Source organism: Sturnus vulgaris, chromosome 4, assembly GCF_052056855.1.
Source record: "Sturnus vulgaris isolate bStuVul1 chromosome 4, bStuVul1.hap1, whole genome shotgun sequence".
Lineage (NCBI taxonomy): Eukaryota > Metazoa > Chordata > Aves > Passeriformes > Sturnidae > Sturnus > Sturnus vulgaris.
Window position 1 is genome coordinate 10,522,455 of NC_142246.1, and position 13,342 is coordinate 10,535,796.

Here is a 13,342-nt window from a genome sequence, read left to right on the forward strand (position 1 = left end):
TGTGGGAAGCAATTAAAATGACTCAAATGTGGGTGGGAATTCTAAAGGCTCTGCAAAGCACAGCAGGATGAGCCAGAACCAAAACAACATGAAATAACTGTACATGTGAGATTACTAAAGCTGTAGGTAATGCTGCAGGTGTGTGTAGTGAACATTTCATGTGACTGTTTCTTGGCATGCAGTAGGATGATAAATGAATCCAGTAGGGAGAAGATGAGGAGAATGATTGATACAGAACATTACACTGCATTTACAGTGGTGTAAATCCTGATGAAAAGGGCTCATTTGCCCTGGCACGCTGTTGAAGTGAGTCAGTGGTGAGTCAGGTCCACTGTGACTGAGAGAATTAGTGAGAGTTTTCCTCCACAGAATTCTGTCTTTAACTTCTGGCTCTCACACTTATTTCTCCTCAACACAGTTGTATGACATAAATAATAGATATTTTGCCAAATACCTCTGCCTTGACAATGCTGCCTGTCCCTTCAAACCCAGTAGATGATATGACAGCTGTTTACTAACTTAACCATTACTGTATACAACTATTACTGAGTAATTCTTCGAGTCCTTCTGTTGCATATGCAAAACTCTGGCTTTGCTAGAAATGTGAGTGGAGATTTTATGTGATTCCACTTAAAGCTGGTAACTGAGAATAGTGTTCTATTTCAAGCACAAAGGTTATTTTCTGAATAACATCACTCTAATTCGAATATACCCCTTAGAATTCAGTTTATGGAAGCCAGTATAGTCCCTGCAATATGCCACAATGTGGATGCAGTGGCAGAGTTATCAGTGTGTGCATCCACTGATAGCACTTGAGGGTGCAGTGCTGTGCACCTTCTTCATGGTACTCCTGAGAGAAAGACAGGACAAACATCTGAGCCCCAGATTTTACACAGCCTTTTGGACTGAATGCACATTGTGCAATGTGGGTTGAAGCACTGGCCAAGAGCAGGAGGGTTGTATTAACACATGGGAATAAGCAAGAACAACCCCTGATTGGGTTTGCCTAATTGGTGGAATAACTTGATAGGAAAATTTTCTAAGCCAGTTCTGTGCTGTTAGGTCAGAGAGTTATTAGATAATATCTGATGGAGTTCTGGGAGCAGGAATTAAAACTTTATCTCAGCCAAAGTCAGGGAACTGCATTTACTTACCAAAATTGGGAATTTGCCTTTATAAATCAATGCAGTGACTGATTTGATAGCAAAGTGCTGTATCTCATTCAAAATCTTTATTAAATTTCATTAAGATAAATGTGTGGAGTTCCTTTTTATACCTGTGCTTCATTATCAGTTTCCTGTACATTCCTGGCACGTAAGAAAAAGCACAATTCAGTTACATAATGGCTTAATATTTCAATAAAAACCAAGAATTTGGGGAATGAATGAAAAAGTAAAACCAGAATGAATTAAATATCCACTAAAGGAGTTCAGTGATTTTCCACCTTTTTTTATTTATATGCTCTGAAAAAAAAAAAATTCCCAGTGAAAGTACCTGCTCCTCAATGTTGAATTTAAAATTATAGATAATGAAGCAGGTATAATATGATAGATAATGGGAGCAGAACATAGCAGCAGACTTTAAGGAAGTCTTCCACACAGTGCAAGAACTAGCAATGTGAGTTTGGTGGAGGACAGTCATGATAGTTGAGGGGTTGGAGCACATATCCTGAGGAGATGCTCAGGGAGCTGAACTTGTTCAGTTTAGGAATGTGATGGCTTTAAAGGAACCTGATTGTAGTGTTCCCATACCCTGAGGATGTGGACACCTCACATTACTGAGGCACATGGTAGGATAGGAGACTGTCACAAATTTAAAGAAGGGAGGTTCTGACCAGATAAAAAGGAAAAAAAAAATCACTATGAATAACTAAGAATAACTGCTGTCCATTGGAGCAGTATTCTCAGAGGTTGTGTAGTCTCCATCCTTGAAGGTTTACAGTATTCAACTGAAAAAATTCCTGGGCAGAAATTAATATCAACCCTGCTTTGAGCAGGAGGTTGGATTATGTTAATTATTGTATCGTTTTGTTCTTGCACATTTCCTAGCTTTAAACTGAATTATATTTCTGTTGCCTGTACTTTGAAGTTTACCTGAAGGAATATCAGTGCCCTTTAATGAAAAAATGGGAATGTCCATGTGCATGGATATTACTCACGAAATGGAGACAAAATATACAAAAGAGAATAATTTATTGTCTAATCAAAGTTTTACACTTTCACACATCCCTACATTGCCTAAGTATTTTTCCCCCTTCCCATCCCATACAAATAGTAAATTCCCTCCACTTCAAAAGCAACAGTAGTCAAGTCACATGTCTTCTGTAAGATCTTTAATACTTCATTTCAGGTTGAGAAGCTGCCTGATGGGAAGGCTTATCGACTGTCAGTGGTTTTGTGCTTTATTCTGTTTCCCTTTGCTTGGACAGGTGGTTGTCTGGTGATGACACAACTCTTCAACAAATTTGTTCCATGTGAAAAGCTTTTAACTGAGAATGCTTTATACCAGCCTTCTGTGGGCTTTGTTTGTGGGTCAGGCAACTGCACCATGTCTTGGCATACCCACCAGCTCAGTGTTCTGTAGGCTGTTTTTCATTATTTCTATTCAGGGTAGGGTACAGTTAGGACTTGGTTTGGGGATTTTAGAGTATGAGGTTGGCAGGATTTGGATCTACTTCAATAGACAACATTTAGTGGTAATGAGGAACTATTATAGCAACTATATTGTATTACACACTCAAAATGGAAAATATGCTTTGATATGCATTGCAGCAGTCTAACCTTTTGTCACTTCCACAAACTCTTTACTCTCAGCAATAAAATATGTCAGTTTCCCCTATGCATTTTCATAACAAGATAGATTTTTTTTATTGTTATTGTATATGTTGTATTTTTACAGAAAAAAGTTTACTGATAGCTTTTAATTATCAGAAAAAGAATCAGATAGTTGCAAGTTGATCTAGTATATTAAAAACGATTTTCTGTACTTTCTATCTTCCCTTAACCAACTACTTCATTGAGTAATGCAGTGAGATAGGATGCATTTAGACTTCAGTGATGAATCAGACATCAGAAATCTTGGTTCTTCATTCCAGGACTCAGCTCACACTCTGAGCTTTAGGTTGCTCAATTTCTTATGTGTCAATCTATAAGCAATTGTCACTCACCAACTGCAGTAAAAAATTATATCAATCACACTTCTAGAAACAGCACGAGAGACCAGACAAGCAATGTCATTGTGGTAGTGTTACAGTTATTGTGCATATCATCTTTTATATATTCTACCACTTCATCAGTTATGGCAGCCACAGCCAGAAAATGAGCAGAGTTTTTTTGCTGAGCTGTCTGCAGTAATGTAATTTATTTTTCCTGGGTGATGACAGCTAATTTAAAACTCAACTAGTTAAAGTTATTCCTTTTGGTATGAATTACTCTAGTTTTGCTAGTGCTGCATGTTTTCCAGGCCTGGTGTTCATACTGCTCTGAAGACTTTCAAATAGCACCCCTTCCTGTCTTCAAATTGTGCTTTGAATGGTGTGATTCACATTTGTCACAACAGCTTTATTCTCCTTTTACTTCAAGCCCTCAAGTTATGAGAAATGAGGAAAGGTGGTTGTATGTCCTTTGTTGCAGAGCTGTCTGGTGCTGCTTTAGGTGAAGCCTGGGTTTGTTTGCCAATGTGCTGTGGCATGGGTTGGAGCACTGTGATGGTCCCTGTGCTCAGGGCAGGGACTGCAGGAGGTCCATGGCTTCCCTGGTAAAACATTCCTCATGGTGATAAAACATTCCTCGTGGTGATCAAACATTCCTCGTGGTGATCAGCCCAGAAGGCTCTTCCTTCTCTGCAGAGGAGACTTCACATTCAAAGGAGTCTCTTATACCTAGAGGGATAGAATTAGCTCACAATGCTTTGTCTCAGTGTTGAGGACTGTTTGACTCCATTTAAATTACACACTAGGAGTGCAGCTTGGTGATTGTGGAAAGCTGGTTCATGGTCAGTTGAAGAAAAATTGTTGGCAATGTACTGTATTACTAAGGACACACTTTGCTATTCAGGTTTGAGGTAATCTCAGCTGAAAATTAGTCTTCAAGTTAGTCTTCACAATAATACTGTCCTCACATCTGGATTCCTGGGCACAAAGACCTGGTGCAGTCTTGAAGCAAATGTAGGATATTGAGGAGGTTTTTTAGAACCCATCACTTCAACCGTAAGAGATGTCTCAGAGATGAATGTCACTTCTTCTGTGCTGTGTGTTGGTATTTTATTAAACACTGAGACAACAATCTGTCAAACTAGGCTTTCAAACTGTGCAAAGAAGTAACCATATGGTTAGGAATTTATTGCTGCATTGAACTACCTCACATCAATATAAGCAAGAAGAGAAAAAATAATGAGGCCTTTATTAAACTAAACCAAAACCATACAATATTTGCTGCCCTAAGTTTGTAAAATTGCTGAGTTCTGCTGGAATCAGTTGTTCATCTCTGAGACCCAAGCCCCTGAAATTGAGGGGACGGGAGAAAGGGGCACTGATGAAAACCTCGTTGGCATTTATCCAAAGGACTCTGATTCAAACTCAGGTCCTAGGTTTGAATGTAATTTATGATATCTGATCAGGCTAACTGCATGTACATATCAATATATAATATCAGTTAATTCCTGCATCAGCTGCCTCTCATTTAGAAATATGGTGTGGTCTTTTTAAATACTTCCAAGTGATGAAGTGCCTGCTATGTCTTGTCTTCTGTGCTTTGATTAGAAGGAGGACAAAATTAAAAAAAAAAATTAAAAGGGGCAACAAAAGCCACTGTCAGCACTTAGACTTATATGGAAATTTTTGAGTTTGTGCCATTTTATTTCAGAGATAATTATGCAAAATCCATTGAGGTTCTCCTGATGTGATCATCAGCAAAAGGATCACTACACTTTTCTCCCTGAATTTTTCTGTTACCGTTGTTTCTATGTCATGAAAGAAGCCTTTCTGTGCCATTCTATACCTAATTGATATTACTGACTATGCAAGTGAATTCACTAAGTGAATTAAAATTATATATTTGGTTAAATTTAGGGAAATAGACTTTTTTCTGTGAGGCATCCAGGTTATCTGAGAGTCTGTCCTGGCAGTTTATGTTAGCAAAGAAGTAATTGAATTCCCTTAGAGAATGTTATCATCTCTGCTAAATCAGTTGAATTATTGAGGCTATGCATTCCATTAGCAATGCTTGTGCACTTCCAAGGGAAATTACATTTCTTTTCATTTTGATATGTGAAACATAAGTTTATCTGGTAATAACTAAATACTTTTCTGTGCTTAAACACCTGCACTAAGGCAAGCAATTTTAAACCTGAAGTTTAAGCTCAATACTAATATTTTATGGTCTTTAAAGGTCTCATCACAGATAGTAGCGACCATCTTCCATGTCTAAAATTGCAAATATCACTCTGAAATCTGCACAAATGATAACATAAAAAGAGAGAACAGAGCTGTTTTCAAAATGCAATTCTGATGTGATGTGTTGCTCTTTATTGCCAATCTGAAATGCTGCAGCAGGTTTTCAGGAGTGAATCAAGTTAACACTTGCAGCAAAACCAGAGATTCTTTAACGTAGATTTACTGCATTCCTATAATTGGTAATGTGAATGGCAAAATAGCCCACATACACAGATTACATTCTTTAATATAAATGCCTCTGAGAGCTTTGAAATTTGGTGAATAGGAAAGCGTTAGACAAATCACCTTTGTAGTAACAGGGCTAAATTTCTAGATTGATAGAAGGGGATTTACAGTGCAGTGCTTTGAGAGCCTATGTACATGCTGAAGGCAGTGAGGCAATAGTTGACAGTAGTTTCTTAAAGGCACCCACAATCCTAGTAGCACTTTCAATGTTTTTCAGGAAAGCAGGTTATGAGACACTCTGCATGGACCAAAATTTGCATTTTTTTGACTTCAGGAGAATTTCTACTGAAGTCAGGCTTAGCTTAATCTTAAGTTAAATGTAGTTTACTTTAGCTCTAAGCTGCAGAATTACTTGGTCTCCTGGCTTTTGTTCCTAGTGGAAATGGCATTGACCTTAAGCCATTTAAACCATGGGCAATTCTGTCTAGCATGGAGGAGTGTGGAGTCAAAAAGGAGAAAGGAGATGCCAAGATCTGGCTTTCACTTCCACAGGGATTTTGGAGAGTGAGGAGTGCTGGGAGCATGTGCAAGAGCTGTCTTTGGGATGTTGAACTCTGTTTTTTGAGTGCCATCTGAACGATAGGGTGGGAGTGCAGTTGGGAGGGACTGGTCCCTGTTGTTCACTGTGCAGAGCACAGCTCCACAAGTGCTCTTTTTGTCACTAGCCCAAGCCAACAGTGCAGGTAATTGAGAATTTAAACATATGAAAATTGGTAAGTTATTAAGCAGTTCTGAGCAAATTGAGGGCTCAGTCCTGTTCTCATTCCAGTCAGTGAAAATGGTGGTATTAAATTATGTGGATTAATCTCTGAACAGATGGCAGAACTCTGGGCCTGTCCATGTGACTGTCCATGTCAGTGCACAGAACCCAAAGCTGCCTGCTCTGGACTTACAGTCCTGTAGGCAGGCTGCACACATTCCTCATGGAAACTCTTTAGTATGAGCTACCTGCAGGACACTTTCAAAGCAGCTACAAACATGCCTTGCACAGAATGGTTTTTGCTGAGCATTGGGATTGTGTATTCAGTTCACACACGATGAACATATGGTTGAGTTGCAAATCCGTGCTCTAGGTTATGACCTCCCAAATTCCTCGTGCAGGTAAGTCCTAAGCTGCCCTGCATTTGGTTTACAGGGAAAATGTGTTCATTGCATAAATTTGTTTCTATCCTGTAAATTCAGAGACTTAACTATTGCACATAAACCTTCTTTTACTTTGTGTGGGCAAGACCATAATTACATTTTAAAGCATGAATTGTCTAGAATGAAAAATTAGCATTGTGGTTGTAGGAGACTGTTGAACTAATTGTCATTAACTAATTAAATTATTCATATTCAAGAGGATGAAAGAAAAACTATCAATTATCTAAATTATCAATATGATTAATCATCTGTACTTTCTTTCTGAACAGGCAGGAGAAAAACATTATCACCCAACCTGTGCACGATGTGTCAGGTGCAATCAGATGTTTGCAGAAGGAGAAGAAATGTATCTTCAAGGTAAATCAAACAAAAAATAAAACAGTTACACTTGGGTCTGTTGCCTGAACCTGCTTGCCCACACCATAGGCTTGCACAGGAGAAATTCATTGTTACAGAAGAACTTGTGCAATAAAGTATGCAATGGGAAAAAATGTCATTTAATATAAATATGACCTGAAATTCTTCATGTGTAGTAACTTCTAGCTCCACTAAATTGATCTGCTTGCACAGTTAAATACAGGGGAAAACACCAGAGAAAATAAAAGATTTTGCATATGTCTTTGACTGGCAGTACTTTTCAAAGGAAAACAGAAAAGAGAAACTCAGTAGGATGTGGGAAGTGCAAGGCTGGTGTATTATCCTAAAAATCACATGCCTGCCCAAATCTGTGTTTAAAATTTTGCAATTGTCCATGGTTTTCTGGAAGTGTACTTCTAAATTTTTCCTTAAGCTGGAAAAGTTAGACTTTGTTTAAAACACAGCAGTGGCCTCAGTAAGATCTAATTATGGTTTAGTACTTTATTTTACATGACGATTTTATTGTCACTTTGGTTTGCAACAAGAACTAGCTCATTAGAGGACATAGTGATACTACTCTGTGCTCATGAATTTTCACTCAGGAGCTAGAAAATGCTGCAGTTCTTCTCGTTGAAAATGATCTTAGCAGTGCTAAAATCCATGTGAAATCAATGCTTTAGAAAAGTACATCAAACTACAAATTTGTTTCTAGATTTCAAACCTTCTGAAACTTGTTTGCAAGTCAGTCTTCTTTTAATGTTCCATTTGTTGTAAGGATGGATATTTGTCAGGTGTTCTTCTAATTATTAGTTCAAATAATAGCAAGGTATGCTCTGGTTCCATTAATTTGGATCCATCTTACTGAATTTTCTGATGCATGGAATTTTTACACCAGCTTACTGTCATCCTCTTTTTGTCTTCACATGAAGAGCAGTTTCCATTAGAAGCTGAATTTATTTTATGACAGATCTATGATCAGTTATTTGGACTGCCTAACCTGTTAAATAATAAAAAGTGTTGGAGCCCAGGGTTTTATCATCTGTTTTTCATCCTCTAATAAACTGCTGTAAAGTTACTTTAGATGTTGTGTATTCCTTAGCAGAAATCTACATTAGATGTTGTGTGTTCCTTAGCAGAAATCTTCAGTGATCATCCAACAGATAGCTTTTGGGTGAAAAGACTTTTTTTCTTCAGTGTGGAAGTTTCCCAGACAGTGTTGCTTAGCTATAGACAGGAGTAGTTAAAAACAAAACAAAAAAAAAAAAAGTGATCTAAAGACTTAAATCCGTTGAGATAATTTGAAGCAATTTATGGGACAAATGGGGCAAGCTCAGATCCACTTGTAAGTGGAAGATAATTTAGCATTAAAGTTAAAGCTGCTATAAAAATGTTTCTTAGTCATTCAGTAACAAAAAAAATTAGTACCTTAGTAAACATAATTTTTCTGGTCTGTACTTGTAGGTGCTCTTTTACTGCAAGAGTTTGGGTTCATCTGGGTTATTTTTGTGAAATAAATTCTAATGATCTCCATCTGTCTTCTGGGAAATAGACTTTCTGTTTCTATCTAGTGTCCAAAATCCACTAGTTAGAAAACTATCAAACTGCTGTGAAAACAAAGCATTTCCAATAACTCTTCTTGATACCCTCCACCCAGTATAAACATTAAATATTTATCATGCAAAGGTTCTCAGGTTCCAGTTTAGTCAGGCAGAAGTTGCAGTGCACTCACATTGTTTAACTCTGGAGTTTTAATCTGTGGTGTGTGGGAGATCAGACTGGCATAAACATAAAGGTTCCTTCTTACTATTAAAACTTGCAAATAATTATTTTATTTTATACCATTATACACATTCCACTTCTACTGAACACTATTTTGAACATCATGTTCAACTTTTTGCAATAATTTTTTTCTTCGTGACTAGTGCAAAATTATTAAAGTTTGTATTTCACACTCATTGTTTACTTACATCTCATCAAGATCCTCATTTCAATACCTGTATGCAACAGAGAATCCTGCTTCCTCCAGGATGGACATCCTCCTGAATTTATGCAGTTCCTTAGCCTTAAAAGAGAAAAAATATGGGAAGTGCAAGGTTGGAGCAGTGAATAAATGGCAGACAGACTGGATTTTCAGCTAGGGTTACATGGCAAAATGCTATTCCATCCCACCATAGTGTGCTACTGTGTATGATCCAAGCCTAACTATTGCAAAAATATGTATTATAAGAGTGCAGAAAACTCTAACTATATATAAAGAAATAAAATTACCATGAAACATGTTGCCCAGAGACGTGCTGAAATCTCCATCCTTGGAGATGTGCAAGGCCCAGCTGGACACAGCCCTGCCTGCTGTAATGGGACCTGCCCTGAGCAGGAGGTTGGACTGCTGGAGCTCCAGAGAGCACATATCACACTTTTTAAGACTCAGATTTCGATATTGATCTGCCATACTGAGTACATGTGGCTTTCTGAAGTCTTTTAAATGCCTGTGGTCAGGCTCACTGGTACTGAGAGGTTGTCATCTTGGCCTCTGAAAGTATCCTGCTCTAGCAGGGGAAGTAGTCAGTAACCTATATCTTATAAAACCTTATAGGAGGGCTTAATAAGGTTCTTATTTTGAATTTTTTAAAGTTCTTATCATGGAACTGAGTTAAGCAGAACTTTAAATTTACTTTACAGGAACATCCATTTGGCATCCACTTTGTAGACAGGCTGCAAAGGCTGAAGAAAAAAACAAGGTAAAAACTGTATTTTTATCCCGTGTTATTTGATTGACATATTCTCTATCCTTTTTTTTACAGCAGCAGGCATGGATGGAAGGGTTTGGAAATTTTTCACTACTGTAGTTTTAAATTTTAAATGATGGGAATCTAGTTGGCTAATGAAATGTAATCATGTAATATAAATATGCTGCTTTTAATCAGTGATTAAAGCCACAGATTGAGGAGAATGTTGACCTAAGAGTTATATATATATAATCTGAATAAGGAAAAATGTGAACATATGAATAAGAAAAAAAGTTAATTTTTAACTTCTGTCTGATTATGATGTTATCAGTTCATGACCTCTTCTCTTTTCATGTGGCTCTGAACTTAAAAGATCAGAGGAATTTCACTTTATTTGTTTTTACAAAAAAGAAATCTCCTTGGAGTTTCTGTTTTATTATTTGTTTCTAAAATGTTGGCTAGCCAGCCACAATTGATTTTAATCTCTGTACCTCCTTAAGTTGGATGATTGTGCACCTCTCTGTGTTCAAGGGGAAAAGAGGGGAATTCTGGCAACTTGAATAATTACAAGATTAGCAGATAAATAAACTGTCCCTAGGACATGAAGAATTAATGATCCTTCTGAAGTGGTGGGAATGAGTTACAACTGTCTCATTTAATGTAGAGGCCAAGTGTAGGTTTTCACTTCTGATGTTCTCCGATGCTCCAAGTGGTACCCTTGGTGTCCTTGTTCAAAAAAGCTCTGCTCTGGTTCAAGGCTTGGAGGAAGGCACATGGGACAAGTCAGAACAGCAGGCAGCATCCATAAAAAGATTGTTAAATCTGGTGTGTTAGAAAGTTCAACTTTGACTAAATAACAGTTTGAAAAAAGAAAATTTAGTTTGGACTTTACCCTAAAGTTTTTGTACCCATGTGTTTGGGAAGTGACTGCTCTGATGCTCTTTATGACAAACTCTGAATATGAAATAATTTTCGTGAGCTTAGCAGTTTTTCTTCTTCCTTGAGTTTCTCCTATTTTCTGTTCTTTATGTTCATTATTGAAAAAATCAAACCAGAAGGAAGGATGCCATTTCAAAGAGAGTAATAATGAACTTTTCAACATAACTTGCAAAGTCTGGAATGGATCTACTGCTTGAGAAATTTACTGTTCGACCTTGCAATTTGTTGTTTTTAAGTTATCTTCCTATATATAGATAGATGAACAGCATGTAATTAAAGTAGGTGACAAAGGCAAAAGGAGAAAGTGGCAGCATGCTCCAAAACTTTGGAGATGGAGGGGAAAAAGAAGTTGTGAAAGAGAGTGACAGCATAAAGAAAGATGATGGGAGAGTGAGATTTTAAGCAGAAGGGAAGAAGCTGGAAAAGACAGGAGAAATGAAAGCAGCAAGGGAAAGTAAGGTTTATAAAAAGGCATATAGGGAAATTAGGTAAGTGGAAGAAAAAGAAAAACATGTAGTTCAGAAAATGAACTAACAGAGGTAATAGAGTCAACAAAGGTGTGAGGTTTTATTGAAAAAGCTGGGAGATGATTTGTAGCAGGCAGGGGGTGCTGAAAGGGGTAATGGATCATGAAGAGAATAAAAAACATGTGTGAGACGTGGGATGTCTCATACACAGTTCTTTAGCCACCAGTATCCTCCAAGTCCTTGTTCTCCCTTCACCAGCCAGTTTGTGGAGGTGGCACTGGAGATTGCCCTGACCCAGGAGCAGGACCTTGCTCTTGGCCTTGTTGAATTTTGTGAGGTTTGCACAGTCCCACTTCCCAAGCCTGTAGGATCCCTCTGGATGGCATCCCTTCCCTCCAGCATGATGTCCCCACCCATGGCTGGGTGTCATTTGTAGGTTTGCCAAGGATGTGCTCAATCCCAATTTGGGTCATGGATGAAGATATTAAGCATTACTGCTCCCAGCATGGACCCTTAGAAAACACCACTCTTACTGGTTTCCACTTGGGCAGTTCAAAGAGGTTACTGGAAGTGTGCAAGGCTCATGGTGGGAAGTCCAGTAACCTTGGTGCCAAGGGAATGCCCTGGTTGGGCTCTTCCAAGGGGTGTCAGGAAAAAAGGAGTCACCCCTTGTCTGCCCTTGGAAAGACCCAGAGCTTGAAGGGAGCCTCTGGAGGTCATCTTGTCCAGCCCCTCTGCTCAAGCTTGGCTGCCTGGGGCCACATGCCCATGACCATTCTCAGGACACAGAAAGAAGCTCTGAAGCTTTATCTGGGAATCCTGGGCTTAATCCAAAACTGACTTTAACAGGGTTCAAAACATTGAAATAGTGCAATTTTCTAAAGTTATTTTTCTCTTTTGCATTGAGTGTCCTGTAGGGACCTCATGAAAGAGAAATATGGTTTGTAGATGACATCAGTGTATTGGAGACATTTTCATGTAATTTACACAAGTTCTGGAAAACTGAAAAGTGCTTTAATTATGCAGAAGAGGTGTTTAATTAGACTGTCTCTCTTAAATTATCATTCCCTAGCTCCTTTCCCATGTTGTGTTTGCTGTAGGGAATGACATGGCAGTGTGACATGTTTCAGACACAATGTAGACGGTTTGAGGGCATAACCTTGGAGTAAAAATGTTGTCACTGTATCCTCTTGTAACTTGGCCAGTCTCTGATAGTGCCCAAAGGCTGCTCTGGCACCCTAGAAATGCTCTGGCCATTTTCTTCTAAAGAGCAGGGATAAGAAAGCCATGTGTGAAACAATTCTTGCATTTTTAAGAGGTTAAATTGGTTGTCTGTAAGTGTTCTTTTATTTTTAACTCCATGTTTTGAACTCTCTATAATATGTTATTTTTGAGTGGTAAAGATTGATTAAATTAAATGTCTCTTATGCTTTTTTTGAAATAGCAGTTATATTGTCTTTGACTCTCCTGTATTTCCTATCTATTTCACTTCTTCTGCCACAGGAAACTAGGACTTCCTCTGAGAGTATTATTTCTGTACCTGCTTCAAGTACATCAGGTTCCCCAAGCCGTGTGATCTATGTGAGTATTTCCCAGTGAGATTTGTTCTGTGGGATGGGGAAAACCTTGTGCTTCCTCCTACAATTTAGCACATTATATGGAAATTTAGTGTCTCCAAACCACTGCAGTTGGTGATTTCTCTAAAATGGAATTATTTTCTCCCATTTAATATATTTGAATACTATATTTGCTGTAACAGAATTCTGGCGTTTTCCTCCTATTTCTTGTGGAGTATTTGTAGCACTTACACTACAGCTACAGCTGGCTTATATCAAAGCATGCAGAATACTACATTTCTTTCTGAAAAGAAAAGTTTAAGTAAACAGTATAGCTCACAGGTAGATTACAAACTTAGATTTGAACACAACTTGTTTAAATTGAGCTCCTGAGCCTGCATCTGATTGCTTATGAAAACACTAATGTGTGTGATTGCAGGACTCTGCCCTTGCCAAATGCCAGTCCCGTGCTCAGAG

General features: G+C 38.1%; 1 protein-coding gene across 10 annotated transcripts in view; it reads left to right on the forward strand.

The window, feature by feature from the left end:
* ABLIM2 (actin binding LIM protein family member 2) overlaps window positions 1-13,342 on the forward strand; it is a 128,039-nt gene that overhangs the window by 71,819 nt on the left and 42,878 nt on the right. For all 10 annotated transcript variants that reach the window (XM_088163082.1, XM_088163089.1, XM_088163085.1 and 7 more), the window contains 3 exons: window positions 7,090-7,177; window positions 9,857-9,915; window positions 12,813-12,890. In XM_088163082.1, the coding sequence (XP_088019208.1) occupies window positions 7,090-7,177; window positions 9,857-9,915; window positions 12,813-12,890 (225 nt within the window). The remainder of the gene's footprint in view (window positions 1-7,089; window positions 7,178-9,856; window positions 9,916-12,812; window positions 12,891-13,342) is intronic.